This window comes from Gracilinanus agilis, chromosome 4 (assembly GCF_016433145.1).
Source record: "Gracilinanus agilis isolate LMUSP501 chromosome 4, AgileGrace, whole genome shotgun sequence".
NCBI classification, from domain to species: Eukaryota; Metazoa; Chordata; class Mammalia; order Didelphimorphia; family Didelphidae; genus Gracilinanus; species Gracilinanus agilis.
Window position 1 is genome coordinate 464,604,568 of NC_058133.1, and position 16,579 is coordinate 464,621,146.

Below are 16,579 nucleotides of genomic sequence, written 5' to 3' on the forward strand. Positions count from 1 at the left end.
TTGAATTTTGACCACACTTCTCATAGTATTTATCATTATGTCTTGTACTATAGTTATTTTTGTCTAATCTCTGCTGCTAGATTATAAACTTGGAGACAGAAACCATATCTAAATTCGTTTTCATTATCCCCCATAGTACCTAACATCATTTTGCAGATCTAAGTGCTTAATATTACTTGAATGAATTAATAGAGTGAATAACTGCTTAGGAATGCATAAATAAAGAATTATAATCAAATACATTCAGATGAGATGAGGCAGAAGTGATGCATTTATTTACCTTACTTGGTCTCAGTTGAAATGAGTCATCATCTCTCTCTGTTTCAGAAACTCCACTCCATTCCAATGAGGTCCCAATTTTCAGCCTCACAGGTGAAGTCTGTGGTTTGGAAGTTGTCTCTGAAAAGTTTCCTGTAACCCATTAAATATGACTCAATTCCTGGAAGCATTTATTCCCTTGAAAGTTAAATTTTATTCAAAACCAGCACACAGAAGATAAAGTTATAGATCATTAGTACTGTAAGAGACTTTTAGGGATTGTTGTAGTCCAACTATCCTCCTGTTTACGTAAGACTTATTTGGTGGCTGGAGCCATAACTGGGTTGGGCTTTGTCTCCACAGAGCATATTTCCAAATGTCCTCCTAATTTCTGACCCTTTTTCTCAAAGTCTCTTGGTGCAAAAGGGCAAGAAGATCACCATCAAGCCCTTGCAAGGCCTCAGACCACCATACTCCAAGCCATCACCAAAGCACTTCCTCCCTTGACTTCCATTCCTCTCAACTGAATTTGTGCAGGCACTATAATACCTATAGCTTTGGAGGCAACTGACTGTATTGTCACATCAGCATTTTTAAGCCATATATACTTACCAGATTCCTCAGCCACAATAAAGGACTCAGGGGTTCGTTCAGGCAAAGGAGGAGGGATTTCATCATCTGACTCTGGAGAGTCTGATAATCAAAAATGCCAAAGACATGCACTCAGTGGAAATGAACAATTCAAAGAAAATTCTTCTAATGCAAATTCTTGATTGCATCACTAACCATTTTCAACCAACAAAACAACTACTTGTTATACCACCTCAGGAAGAAAAGTAAAAAGAATTCACTGAATTTAATTTCATTGTAGCTCTATGGGTAGCTTAGTTCATAGAATTTCAGAATTGTAAGGCACATCAGCAGCTATCCAGCCCAATCTCTACCAGCTTAGAGAGGCAATATGATGTAGTTGAAAGAGAATTGGATTTAGGGGCAGAAAGCTAGGATTTTAATGGCACTATCTGGTCTTGGGGACAATTGACCTAACCTCCTTTAGCATCAGGTTTTTTAAAAAATCTGTTACATAAGGATAAAAATACATGCAGTGTTCATTTTTCAAGATTCTCGTGAGAATCAAATATATATTAAAGTGCTTTGTAAACCTTAAAGTGTTATTTGAATGTCTGCTGCTATTTTTCCATTTCTTTGAATTCTCCTATAAAACATATTTCCTGACTCTCTAGGTACTAGATAAGTTAGTAATACTCTATTAATTTGAGAGAACTGTAAATTGTTTATAACACTTTTCTATGAGTAAATTTGTGTAGTCTGCATATTAAAAATAGTATTATAAAATTCCTAGCTATGTCTGTTGGCATTAAGTGGTAGTCTTCAATGCATTTCTTTCTTTCTTTTTTTTTAAACCTTTACCTTCTGTCTTAGAATCATTACTACGGATCCTTTCCAAGGCAGAAGAGTGGTAAGGACTGAGCAGTTGGGACTAAGTAACTTGCCCAGAGTCACACAGCTAGGAAATGTCTGAGGCTAGATTTGAACCCAGGATCTCCTATCTCTAGGCCTGGTGCTTTATCCATTGAGTCACCTAGCTGCCCCTACTGCATTTCTTTCATGATAATGGAAAAGCCTATAGATATTTTCCTTATTCCTAGATGCTAATACAATGGGGGTCCTAGTGTATATTTACATTTTCCTGAAGTACTGAATCATTTAAAGCCAAGGAGATATTAAAATTGAACCACCATAGGTGGCATATGTATAAGATAACACAACCTCTGAAAATGAGGGTTTGTTATATGACAGATGCCTGCAATATTGTGAGTATCCAGTGAGGTATTTCAATTCCTAGACAACTCCAAGAATCTATGATCAGTATTTTTGCATCTCAGTATCTAGGAGAATGCCAGGTACACAGTAGGCACTTAGTAAATGCTTATTCATTGATTGCTTTAGACTGATTGAATAAAAAAAATCTCTAAGTATAATTTAAAATCTCTGCATAAAACATTGTATAAAACAAAGCTATTTCCATGCCTTGCAAACATAACTGTATTTTTTTAATCTAGTTACAAGAAATTCTACCCTATAAATACTCCTGAATAACAAGGGGCTATTTTATCCTTGTATTTGTAACTGTAACTCTACAAAATGAAAATAGTTGCATGATGAAGAAACTCATCTTCCTTTCTACTCTTACCCTTTACCCCTTTTCAACTTCCATGATCTGTGATTTCACAAGTATGAGTACTCCCTTCACTAATACAGACCAGCCTCCTATATCTTAACAAATGAGCTTTGGTTAATTAGAGACTGTGGCCCACCCAAAATGCATCACCTGATGCCCAACCTTCTGATGATGGGCTTCTCTGAACTGTTCAAATGACAACAGCAGAGTCTGCTATCTGACTTATACTCTGAGAATTTATGCTTTGCTGACATAACCTTTGAGAAATCAGTTCTTCCTTAATTCATAGGGTGTTGGAGAAGAGCTTGCATTCATCACTTCAAGCTTCTCAAATATTCCCAGCAGAAAAAAGGAATCCACATTCCCAAACCACCCACAAGAAGAATTTAACACTTCTAAATATCCCCAATAGAAAAAGTCACCCAAATTTCTAAACCTTACAACAAAATTCACACAACACATGAAAATCCAGGGTAAAGGCAAAAAGAATGTAAGCAGAAGTTACTAGTATACTACATTGAGAGAGACTGGACATCTGTTCCTTTTCATTCCATCATGTATAAAAGGGCAATGCTATTTCTATCAAAACTAAACTATAACATAAATATAAACATAAATAACTAAATTCTACACTAGAAAATTTGAGATGACCAATAGAAATGAGCTTTTGACATTTGTATATATACATTTGTGTGTGTGTGTGTGTGTGATCAGCTAGATGATACGGTAGACAGGGTGCCAGGCCTGAAGTCAGGAAGGCTTGATTTCAAATCCAGCCTCAAACACCTACCTGCTATATGTCCCTGGGCAAGGCCATTACCCTCTGTTTTCCTATCTCCTTATCAATAAAATTAGGGTTGTAATAGCACCTCCCTCTCAGGTGAGGTTTAAATGAGACATTTGTAAAATGCACATAGTGCAGTATCTTTAAGCACTATATAAATGTTAGGTATTATTATTATTTTAATGTTACCCCTTAGGCATTTCCAGTGTAGTTAACAGTAAAATTCTTGTGAAGGTCATAAAGTTTTAGAGATAGAAGCAACCTCATGGGTTTTTGAAACTAATCCCCTCATTTTACAGACAAGGAAACTCGGGCCCAGTGAGGTTAATTGACTAACCAGGGTCACTCAACTAACTGAGGTAGGATTTGAACTCAGGTATTCTTGACTGATTATGGCTTTCTTGTTTTTAAGTGGGAAACAACTATTGAAAAAATGTAATCAATCTTGGGGCTGCATCCTTTCTTAGTAATTTACCCACTGATGACCTACTGAGATGTGGGTGAAACTGAGGAGTTGGAGGATTAGGAGGTAAAGAATTAAATGAACTACCATCAGAAATTGGAGTTGTAGTGGCTGTAGATGACGAAGAGGAAGAAAAGACAGTTTCATCTGGCTTCTTCGAGAAATCAACACGCATTGGGGCACCTATACTACTTGGAGACAGTTGTGAAAAGTAAGGATCTTCTGCCAAGAAAGTAAAAGGATGTGCCCTGTACGTACTGGACACATGAGCCTTTGGATGAGAAGGAATATATACAGGGGACTTTGGGCCACTTAGTAAACGATTCAGTTCCACAGAAGAAATACTTTTTGTCTTTTGAGCCTGTAAGAGTTTAGAAGAGTAGGAATGGCCTTGATGGGCATCCAAACAAGGAAATGCAGCATTGATTTCACACCCCTTTGATTGCCTCTCTGGTGGCAATTCAAAGGGAGTTGATTTGGTCCGTGTTAATGGCACCTTTGTATTGAGCTGTCTTTCCATTGCATTTGTTGGTCCAGAGTTGGGATGTGTCCCAGCCAAAATGGTGTTCAAGTCCAAACTTCCATGTTTTTGAAGTGGTTCCCCAACCAGTGGATATAACTTTGTCTCCCATTTCATAAATCTATCTGCATTTTTCTCACAACTGTCATTTAACTCTAAGACTTCCACAGAAATGTCCTGCTTAATTGAATGTGAGATAAGTCCTTGGCTTCGTGGTGGTTCAGGGGCACCACAATCTGATGTTGAAGCTTGTACTGTTTCTTCTTGGGCCACATTTTTGTTCTGCTGACATTTTAATGAGCCTTCTTCAGTTGGACTGTAACAAACAAATAAGTAACAAGTGGGACCACAAAGCATTCTAATGACTGACAAGCATGTATTCCCCTATCCCTCCATAAATGAATTATTCACAGAACTCACCGATCTGATGGAATACAAGAGTAGGGAGCACATTGTAGAGCTGGAGATGGCTTAAGTGCTCCCTGGTTTGCTTCAATCTTTGGAACAAAGGAAGAAGACAGCAGGTGAAGAAATGTCTCAGACATTTAAGAAGATACATTGGGGAGTATTACCAAAGAAAATTATGTGCAGTAATGGAATTGTTCATAGATCTACTTTCTCCACTGCTTTTCTGAATGCAAGGTAGTAAGTAATTCTTTAGGAAAGATAAAGTGTTTCAAATGATTTATGAAAAAACTAGATGATTCTCAGAAATTTTGAAGTGTAGGGAGTTTTTTTTAGTCTAGACCTTTGAAGAGCTCAGCATGTGTATGTGCATGCATGTGCACATGCACATACACATCTACTCCCTTCTTAATCTACCTCATAATCTATAATTTTATCTTTTAAAATATAACTTAATCACAAGTGTGAACGTGAATGAGACAAACTCACCCATAAAATGGAAGTGTATAGCAGAGTGCATTAAGAAATACATTTGAGGCAGGGAGACACATAGAGTAAAGCTAAGGTGCTGGAACAGAATTTATTGTGCTTCGGTTGAAGTAAAAAAAAAGCAGGAATAGCAAATCATGATCTCAGACAAAGCTAAAGCAAAAATAGATCTAATTAAAGAGATAAAGAAGGAACTTGTACCTTGATAAAAGGAACCATAGACAATAAAGTAATGTCAATACTAGTGGGGGACCTCAACTTTCCCCTCTCAGATCCAGATAAATTGATCCAAAAAAACAAATTAAAAAGAAGTGAAGGAAGTAAATGAAATTTTAGAAAAGTTAGATTTAATAGAACTCAGGAGAAAATTGAATAAGTAGAGAAAGGAATATACCATCTTTTCAGCAGTACATGGCACCTACACAAAAAAATGACAAAATATTAAGGCATAAAAATTTCACAATCAAATGCAGAAATGAATGCATTATTTTCAGATCATAATGCAATAAAAATTATAATCAATAAGAATCCATGGAAAGACAAATAAAAATTGGAAACAAAATAATCTAATTCTAATAAAAGGATGAGTTGGGGAACAAATTATAGGAAAATTTTAAAATTCATTAAAGAGAATAACAATGAGGAGATACCATGTCAAAATTCATGGGATACAACCAAAACAGTACTTGGAGAAATTTTATGTCTCTAAACACTTAAATCAAAAAATATAGAAAAAGCAGATCAATGAATTGGGTATGCAACTAAGAAAACTAGAAAAAGAACAAATTGAAAATCCAATTAAGTATATGATTTGGGGTTTTGCTTTTAAAAGATTACCCTATTACAAAAATGAATAATATGGAAATGGGGATTTGAGTGATAATATATATATAACCCAGTGAAATTGCTTGTCAGCTCTGGGAGAGGGGAGGGAAGAGAGGAGGGAGAAAACAAGAATCATGTAACCATGGAAAAAGTTTTTAGAAAAACTTACAAAAAAATCCCCAATTAAAAACTAATTTGAAAATCCTAAAAAATCAAAGAGTAAATTAATAAAATTGAAAGTAAGAAGAAGATTGTTGAAGTAATAAATAGGACTAGGAGTTGGTTTTATGGGGGAGGGAGGGGATGGACACAAAATAGAGCATTGGTTAATTTGATTTTAAAAAGGAAAGAAGAGGGGGCAGCTGGGTAGCTCAGTGGATTGAGAGCCAGGCCTAGAGTCGGGATGTCCTAGGTTCAAATCTGGTCTCAGACACTTCCCAGCTGTGTGACCCTGGGCAAGTCACTTGACCCCCATTGCCTATCCTTACCACTCTTCTGCCTTGGAGCCAATACACAGTATTGACTCCAAGATGGAAGGTAAGGGTTTTAAAAAAAATTTTTTTTTTTAAAAAAAAAGGAAAGAAGAAAATCAAATTACAAATATCAGAAGTGAAAAGGGTGAATTCACTACCAAAGAAGAGGAAATTAAAGCAATCATTAGAAGCTGTTTTGCCCAATTATATACCAATCTGACAATCTAAGTCAAATGGATGAATATTTACAAAAATATAAATTGCCCAGATTAACAAAAGAGGAAATAGAACACTTAAATAATACCATTTCAGAAAAAGCAATTGAACAATCCGTAAATGAATTCTTTAAGAAAAAATCCATAGGGCTAGATGTAGTCACAAGTGAATTCTATCAAACATTTAAAGAATAATTAATCTCAATACAAAATAAACTGTATGAGAAAACAGGCAGAGAAGGAATCCTACCGAATTCTTTTTATGACATAAATATGGTGCTGACACCTAAGCCAGGAAAAGCAAAAACAGAGAAAGAAAATTATAGCTTTTAATTAAATTTATTTAAAATATATATAGATACAAAATTTTTAGATAAAATACTAGCAAGGTGACTATAGCAATATATTATAAGGATTATTCATAATGATCCCCAGGGGAATTTATCCCAGGAATACAGGGTTGGATTAATATTAGGAAAATAATCAGCATAATTGACTGCATTAATAGCCAAACTAATAGAAATCGCATGGTTATCTTTTTTTTTTAACCCTTACCTTCCATCTTGGAGTCAATACTGTGTATTAGCTCCAAGACAGAAGAGTGATAAGGGCTAGGCAATGGAGGTTAAATGACTCGCCCAGGGTCACACAGCTGGGAAGTGTCTGAGGCCAGATTTGAACCTAGGACCTCCCATCTCTAGATCTTGCTCTCAATCCACTGAGCAACCCAGCTGCCCTGCATGGTTATCTTAATAGATGCAGGAAAAGCCTTCAACAAAACACTACAGTCATTTCTATTAAAAACCCTAAAAAGTGTAGGAACAAATGGGCCATTCCTTGAAATAGTAAGTAGTATCTCTCCAAAACCATCAGCAAGTATCATCTGCAATGCGTATAAGTTAGAAGCCTTCCCAATAAGATCAAGGGTAAAGCAAGGATGCTCATTATCATCAATATTATTTAATATTTTACTAGAAATGCTAGCTGTTTCAATGAGAAGAAAAAGAAATGGAAGGAATCAAAGTAAGCAATTAGGAAACTAACTTTGCAGATGATACAATGGTATACTTTGAGAATCCTCAAGAATTAACTAAAAAACTAGTATAACAATTTTAGCAAAGTTGTGGGATACAAAATAAACCCACAGAAATCATCAGTATTTCTACATATTACCAACAAAATTAAGCAGCAAGAGATAGAAGGAGAAATTCCATTTAAAATAACTAGACAATATAAAATACTCAGATATCTACTTGCCAAGACAAACACAATTACAAAACACTTTTCACACAAATAAAATCAGATCTAATCAATTGGAAAAACACTAATTGATCATGGGTGGGCCAAGCTAATATAATAAAAAATTACAATTCTGCCTAAATCAATTTATTCAGTGCCATACTAATCAAATTACCAATAAATCATTTTACAGAACTAGAAAAATTGTAACAAAATTCATCTGGAAGAATAAAAGGCCAAGAATACCAAGGAAATTAATGAGGAAAAAAATGTGAAGGAAGGTGGCTTAGCAATAACAGATCTCAAATTGTACTATAAAGCAATAACCATCAGTGCACTCTGTTGCTGGCTAAGAAATAGAATGTTTCTGATTCTCCCACTCTTTCAAATCACATTGTATATACACTTCTTTATACACATTTGTACTTATTCACTTATATATGTGTTATAGCTGTTTTTGAAGGCCCTTGCTATCTTTTCCATTAGAAGGTAAGTTCTTTACAAATGGAGATTGTTTCATTCTTTTTACTTATTCGTCTGGTGCCTGCCACAGTGTCTGTCACATAGTAAATGCTTAATACTTATTTGGGACAACTAGGTGGTTCATTGAATAGAGAGCAAGGCCTAAAGACAAGAAGTTATGGATTCAAATCTGTCCTCAGACACTCCCTGGACAAGTCACAACCCCAATTGCCTACCTTTTACCACTCTTCTGCCTTAGAACCAATGCTTAGTATTGATTCTAAGATGTTAAGGATTTTTTTTTAAAAATCCTGTTGATCAATTTATGGAAAAAGTCTTTTTCAATGTTTACTACATGCCAGGTGCTTTGTCAATTACCAGAGTTACAAATACCAAGAGAAAAAAGTATATATCATAGACAGATTGCTAATCTCCACTGATAGAGGAATTCTCCACTCATAGTTTTCCCCAAACCAATAAAATCATGGGTCCTGACCAAAAAAAAAATGCATATATTAGTAAAATAGAGTAGAACCCTCAGGCTCGCTCATCATTTTCTTTATCTTCTTCCTGTACCTTAAACATAGATGTCCCTCCAAGTTCTTTGCTCAGCCCTCTTCCCTTCCCAATACATTTCTCCCTTGGTGATCTCATCAGCTATCGTTATTGAAGCTGTCACCCCTCTGCAGATGACTCCCAGACTAATGACAGCTCCCTATCGTGTACCACAGTCTCTTACCACACTGTTGGCTACCTGTGGGATATCTGTGTTTCAATTAGCCACTGACACTCAGAACTCATTATGTCCAAGAAGGAACTCACCACTTGCCCTCTCATCGCTTCTCCTCTTATGTACCATTCATAGTGATGGCAACAGCATCCATCTCGGCACACAACCTTAACATTGTCTTTAACTCATCTCTATTTTTCCCCAAATATATCCAGTCAGTGGCCAGCTCTTACCAAATTCTATTTTCCTGATATTACATTCATTCCCTCCTTCAAGTGCCACTTGCTACCACCTGCATTCAGGCCATCAGCTTTTCTTGTCTGATCTCCCTCTTTCTAGTCTATATACTCTCCATTCTAGCATCATATTGCTGCCTGAGTAGACCTCCTGATGTTCCTCTCCTATAGTGTCATTTTTCTTCTCAAAAATTGCAGTCACCCAGCTGTGTGACCCTGGGCAAGTCACTTGACCCCCATTGCCTACCCTTACCAATCTTCCACCTATAAGTCAATACACAGAAGTTAAGGGTTTAAAATAAAAAAAAAATTGCAGTCACTTCTGCTCCTGGCATTCAAGGACCTTCACAGTCTTCTCCCACATCTTCTATCCAACTTTTCATCACATTAGTCTTCTTCGTGTAGCCTATGTTCCATACAAAGTGGATTTTCTCATTCAGCTCTCTCCTCTCTTAGTACTTTTGTTCATGTAATCTCTCCCGTGCTCAGAGAGGACCATATCTCTATCTCCAGCTTTTAAAGGCCATCCCTTCTTTAAATCTTCAAATCAGAACGAGTTACTACCTCCTTCATAAAGCCTTCCCTAGCTCCTGACATCTTCCGCCTAGCTGAAAGTAATCTCTCCTTCCTCAGAGCTCTCATAGTATTCTGACTGAACTTCCCACATGCTTGTATCTTACTTACCCTTGTGCTACAGTATATCTGCCTTTTCCTCAATTAAGATACTGAAAAGCAGGGTCCGTGATGGCTGATCTTTATATCTCCAGCACTTGACAGAGTGCTTTGCACTTACTTATAAGGTACTTAAATGTATGTGGAATTGTTGAACTGAATTATAATGTTGGATGTGATTATGTATGTAGTGTAGGATGGCCGAGGTCCACTTCACATCTGCAAAGCATAACAACTGCAAATAAAACTGATAACGATGTACATTTAGACTATAAACTAAATGCTAGTCTTGTTTCTCAAAAAACATTTAAATTTTTGACTCTTTGGTGGCTCTAATCAATCAACAAATTTTTATTACATAGCAGTTCTGTGCCAAGAACTGTGCTAGGCCCTGAGTATACAAATACAAAGAATGAAACAATCTGTATTTTGAAGGAATTTATATTATAATGGCAGTATAACAAGTGTATGAATATGTACAGCATAAGTATGACATGAATAATGAAAGCTAACTAAATATAAGATAGTTTTGGCAGAGGGTACTAGTGTGATGTGATACCCTTTCCTTTTGTCCCTTCATTCTAATTACCTCAATCTCCCCAGTAATGACACTATCCTTGCATCTTTGTTCATGATGCTTCTCTCTCTCTCTCCAACTTCTTCCTTCAAATCCCATTTCTATCAGGCAGCTTCCATTACTACTACAATATACACAGATTTCTCCCTTCTCTGACTTCTGCTGGCCTGAATCATTTGATAAATATATCATATGTATTGTCTTCCCTGTAAGCCCCCTGAGAGTAGAGATTATATCTTAAACTTCTGTTGTACTCTTTCGGCATTCAGTAAACATAAAATAGTTAATTATCACTACTGTTTTAATTTTTAACAAATATTTTTTTAATCTTAACAAAAGTACTCTTTTTAAACTCTGAATTTAAAAAAAAGCTAAATGATTGCAGATACTCTAAGGAATAGAATCAGTAGTCATTACTTTTTTAAAAGTTTGGTATACCATCTAGCACTGAGTGAATAATAATATTATTATTATTAAAAAATAATAAATGGAGTAGGCAGCGTAGTATATTGTAGTATAGTGGAACAAAAAATGGATCCCACATACTATGCACTTAATATATGCTTGTTGACTAACTAGAGTCAAAATTTGGATTTAAATTCTGGCTCTACTACTTACTGTATGACCTTGAACCAGTCATTTAGATAATCAATTCATCAACAAACATTTATTAAGCACTTACAATGTGCCAAGATTTGTGCTAAATTCTGAGAATTCAATGAAAAAACATTTTTAAACACAATACTCTTGTTCTCAAGGAACTTGTATTCTAATGGGGGAGACAAAATACAAATAGTTATATACATAAAAAAATGTAAGTAGACTTATTCTCTTTTGTTATAGAAAACAAAACTAAGACAAACCAGTGGAAATTACTGCAAGACCAAGTTGGATAATATGATTTTTTAAAAATGAGATAATTTGGGATACTAATACATTGTTGGTGAAGTTGTGAACTGAAACAACCGTTCTGGAGGGCAATTTGGAACTATGTCCATAGGACATAAAATTGAGCATACCCTTTGATCCAGTAATACCACTACTGGGTCTGTATCCCAAAGAGATAATAAAAAGGTAAAGGACTTACTTGTATAGAAATATTTATAGCAGCTCTTTTTGTGGTAGTAAAGATTTGGAAATTGAGGGGATGTCTACCAGTTGGGGAATTGCTGAAGAAAATTATGTTATATGATGGTGATGGAATACTATTGTGCTATAAGAAACAATGAGGAGGATAATTTCAGAAAAAGTTAGATCTACATGAACTGATGCAGAGCAAAATAAACAGAACTGAGAGAACATTATACACAATAACAGCAATATCATGGGATGATCAACTGTGAAAATCGGCTGCTCCCAGCAATGCAATGATCTAGGACAATTCTGAAGGACTTATGATAGGGAATGCTATCTACCTCCACAGGAAGAACTGCTGGAGTCTGATGAATGTGGATCAAAGCATACTATTTTTCACAACAGTATATTCATGGATTTATTTTGGAGTTGGATTTGTGTATGAATAAGCTCTTACAATAACCAATATAGAACTGTGTTTTTTGCATTATAATACATGCATGGCCCAGATCAAATTGCTTACCATCTCTAAGTTGGAGGAGGGAAGGAAGGGAAGGAGATGGTTTGGATCTTATAATTTTGAAAAACCTATGTTGAAAATTATTATTACGTGTAATTGGGAAAATAAAATATCTTTGAATTATAAATGAGACAATTCAATATTGAAGTTGTGGGAAAGTATGCATTATTAAAACACTGGTGGAGCTATGAATTGAACCAACCAGTCGGTAAAACAGTTTGGAATTATATAGGAAAAGACACCATCTAATTGGGCATATACCCCCAAGAAGGTAAATGACAGAAAGAAAGGTCGTCCTTTATGTGACAAAACATTCATAGTATTATTTGTGGCAGCAAAAAACTGGAAACAAAATAGGAGCCCAGTGATTGAGGAATGGCTGAATAAACCATAGCATATGATTAGAATAAAATATTATTGTGCTTTTAGAAAGAATATGTGAAAAATTCAGGGAAAATTAAAAAGATTCGAACTATTGAAGAGAGAAATAAACATAACATAAATGAAAACAACACTTAAAAAAGTCAGAACTTACATTCATGCAATGAGCAAAAAAACTCCAGCATTTGAATGATGAGTAGAGTCTAAAAGTAGAGAATAATGGTCTACCACTGTGTCATACACTGGCAGACTCAATTTTGTTTGTTTGTTTGTTATAGGATAGAGTTAGGTGGGTAGATAATTGGAAGTGATAGCATTGTTTTAAACAAATGAATCATTTATGTATTTTTTCAATTACTGGGAAGCAGATTTTGATTCAATATAAGGAAGTTTTCTAATTTTGAAAGTTGGCTAGTAATAGAATAATGGGCTTGTCCAAGTTAAGTAACCCATCCCTGAAGATATTTGAGTACAGGCTGAGTGATCACAAGAGAGATATTTTCTAGGGATACTATTCCTTATAAAATTTATCTCCCAGAGATCTATGACAATAGTGTCAAATATTGCTACCTGAATATCACTTCACAATGAGATAGTCATTTGAGCAGTTGCAAAAGTAGAAGACAGATGTGGACTCTTATTAGGCTATGATTAAATGTACTTAGAATTGGTTGAATGGCCACACTCAAAGTAGTCACTGATAGTTCAATATTCATCTGGTAGGATATCTCCATTGGAGTGGCCCAGGAATCTGGGCTTGATCTTATGCAGTTTACCATTTTTAACAGTGATCTGGATAAAGGTAAAGGTGACATGACTACTGCCTAGGTGGTAGTGAGTTGGTATTGCAGAGGGAGCACTGAACTGACAGTTGGGAAGACCTGCTTTCAAATCATGCCTCAGAAACTCACTAGCCACATGACCTGGGCAAATAATAACTTCTGCCTGCCTCAGTTTGCTCACATATAAGATGGAAATTACAATAATAACACTTACTTCTGAGGGCCAGTAAGGAGAATAAAATGAAAGAATATCTATAAAGCACTTTGCAAACTTTAAAGCACTTTATAAATACTAGTTTATCATTATTGTTGCTATTGCTATGACACAAAGCTGGAAGGCATAGCTAACACACTGAATGACAGTCAAAAATCAGAAAATACCTTCTCGGGTGAGAGAGTTGGGCTAAATCTAAAAATATAAATTTCAACAGAAGTGTAAAGTCTTATGCTTGGATTCCAAAAATCAAATTCATAAACACAGACTAGAGGAGACATGGTCAGCACTAGAAAAAAAAATCCAAGCGTATTTTGTGAATTACAGATTCAGTATGAGTTAGAAAAGCAATAAGACAGCCAGAAAAAAGTTCATGAAAACTTGGGCTACATCAAGAAGTAATGGTTCCTCCCAAGTCCACCCTAATCATCGTGTCTAGTCTGGAGTATCCTATTCCGTTCTGGGTACCACAGTTTAGGGAAGGCATTCATGAAGGATGAGGAAAGACCTTGAGTACTTGTTAAATGAACATTAGCTGAAGGATCTAGGGGGATGGATTTAACTTTATTAAAAGCATTTAAAGGATTATCATATGGAAGAGTCAAGTTAACAACATTTAGCAGGTGTCTAAGTGCTGGGAATACAAAGAAAGGCAGAAGATAATCTCTGTTCTCAAGACCCTCCTAGTCCAATTGGAAAGACAAATTGCGAGTAATTGTGTACTAATAAGAGATATGTAGTACAAACTGGAGAGGATCTCGAAAGGAAGGAAGTAAGATGAAGGAGGTCTGGGAAAGGTTTCTTGGAGAAGGTGAGATTTTAGCTGAGACTCGAAGGAAGGCAGGAGGCAGAGATGAAGAGGGAGAACATCTCAGATTTGAGAGACAGACAATGAAAATGCAAAAAGCTCAAACATGAAGCATCCTGTGGGAGCAGCAGCAAGGAGACCAGCATCATCAGATCCCAGGGTACATGGAGGGAAATGAAGTGTAGGAAGGCAAGAAATTGTAGGAAGGGATCTAGGTTGTAAAAGGTTTTAAAAGGCAAATAGAGGATTTTAAATTTGATCTTGGAGGCAATAAGGGACCATTGGGGTTTACTGAATAAAGCAATGATATGGCAGGCTTGTGCTTTAGGAAGATGACTTTGCCAGCTAAGTGGAAGATGGACTGGGATGGGAAGAGACTTGAGGCAGTTAAACCAATCAGAAGGTTTTATTCTGTTTGGCCTTAGAGGACAAAATTGGAGATAATGGATGGAAGTTGTAAAGATGGAAATTTAAGCTTAATTTCAGGAAAAACTTCCTTAACAATTTGAGCTGTCCAGAAGTAGGATGGGCTGCCTAAAGGTAGTGGGTTTCCCTTCACAGAAATCTTCAAACAAAGGCTGGATCATCACTCATTAGTATATTATAGTAGAAATGCCTGGTATATATATTAGACTTGATGTTCACTCCAGTCTCTTCCAACCCTCAAAACAAAACTTATGATTCTATTGAAGGACCTATATTGTTTTTAATTCACTTTACAATGTAACTGAATTTTTAAAAAATCAAAAGAAATCTGACATTTTAAAAATGTCCGTGACTTCTCTGTTTTGGGGAGGAGGGATTTAATCTTTTAAAAATATTTTATTATTTTTAAATGTAATTTTATTAATTTTATTTTTTACATATTGTTCATTTTTGTAAGTGAGTAATCTTATAAAACCAAAACCCCAAAACATAAATGCAAATAACAATTGAAAAATTGTATGCTTTCATCTATATTCTGCCTCCAACAGTTCTTTCTCTGGAGGTGCTTTCTTTGTCCTAAGTTCCTCAGAATTGAGGAGCCAATATTTTTTAAATAAAATAAAACCATCCTCTTGAAAAGGGCATGTTTAAAAACATAGTGTGAGTATAAATACAGAGAGAATAAAGCTGATTTTTTCATGTAAAAAAATTAGTTTAAATTTTAATTGGTCAAGGAAGTAGTATTCCATTGACAATCCTATAATATTTAGAAAGGAACATAATAAATTACAAATAAATTTTAATACGGTCATTAACCTGTCTTGGCCTTATTTCCTTATCTGTAAAACTAGAAGGTTGGACAAGATGGCCTGAACAATCCCTTCCAACTTGAATTTGTGATTCTATACTAAGCCTATCAATCTGAGCAAGCTAAGTGATATAATAAACTTGGCATCATTTTCTTACTGTTTTAAACCATCAAGATGGGTTTTATGATTTATATTCTTCAGCTAAAATTTGATTTAAAAAAACTTCAACAAACATCAGTCAGGCATTTGCAATAATGATAAAGCAGGGGCAGTAGCTGCAAAACCACATCCGGACTCAATTGCTTCTGTGCTCTGAATGAGTCTGACCTCTCACTTGCATCTCATCCATTCAGCTATCTGAAGCACAAGATAATGATTCATTTTTGCCCCTTCACCAAGGCAAGCTTGTTATCACTTGTGTTTAGCTGAAAATTATAAGCAATACTTATTTAAAATCAAAAATAATTTTTTCTGGGATAAAAACATCTTTCTATGGACTTATTCATCAAGAGTATCTAGGGACAGTGCCAGCTAGGTGACTTAGTAGATAGAAAGCCAGACCTAGAGACAGGAGGTCCTAGGTTCAAATATGGCCTCAGACACTTCCTAGCTGTGTGACCCTGGGCAAGTCACTTAACACTAATTGCCTAACCCTTATTGCTCTTTTGCCTTAGAACTGATACTTAGGATGGATTCTAAGACAGAACATAAGGGTTTTTATAAAAATAATTTTTTTAAAAATGTGGCTACAGGGGCAGCTAGGTAGTGTCAGGACTGGAGTCCAGAGGTTCTGGGTTCACATCTGGTCTCAGACGCTTCCTAATTATGTGACCTGGGCAAGACACTTAGCCCATTGCCTAGCCCTTACTACTCTTCTGCCTTGGAACCAATACAAAGTATTGATTCTAAGATGGAAGGGGAAAGAAGGAAAGAAGGAAGGAAGGAAAGAAAGAAAGAAAGAAAGAAAGAAAGAAAGAAAGAAAGAAAGAAAGAAAGAAAGAAAGAAAGAAAGAA

General features: G+C 35.6%; 1 protein-coding gene across 1 annotated transcript in view; it reads right to left on the minus strand.

Annotated features, from left to right (window-relative positions):
* The window catches only part of PTPN22 (protein tyrosine phosphatase non-receptor type 22), a 99,459-nt gene that overhangs the window by 26,050 nt on the left and 56,830 nt on the right, over nt 1–16,579 (minus strand). Inside the window, exons 3-6 of the mRNA XM_044675521.1 lie at nt 4,649–4,725; nt 3,796–4,544; nt 871–951; nt 281–411 (exon numbers count right to left, since the gene is read on the minus strand). Coding sequence (XP_044531456.1) covers nt 281–411; nt 871–951; nt 3,796–4,544; nt 4,649–4,725 — 1,038 coding nt within the window. The remainder of the gene's footprint in view (nt 1–280; nt 412–870; nt 952–3,795; nt 4,545–4,648; nt 4,726–16,579) is intronic.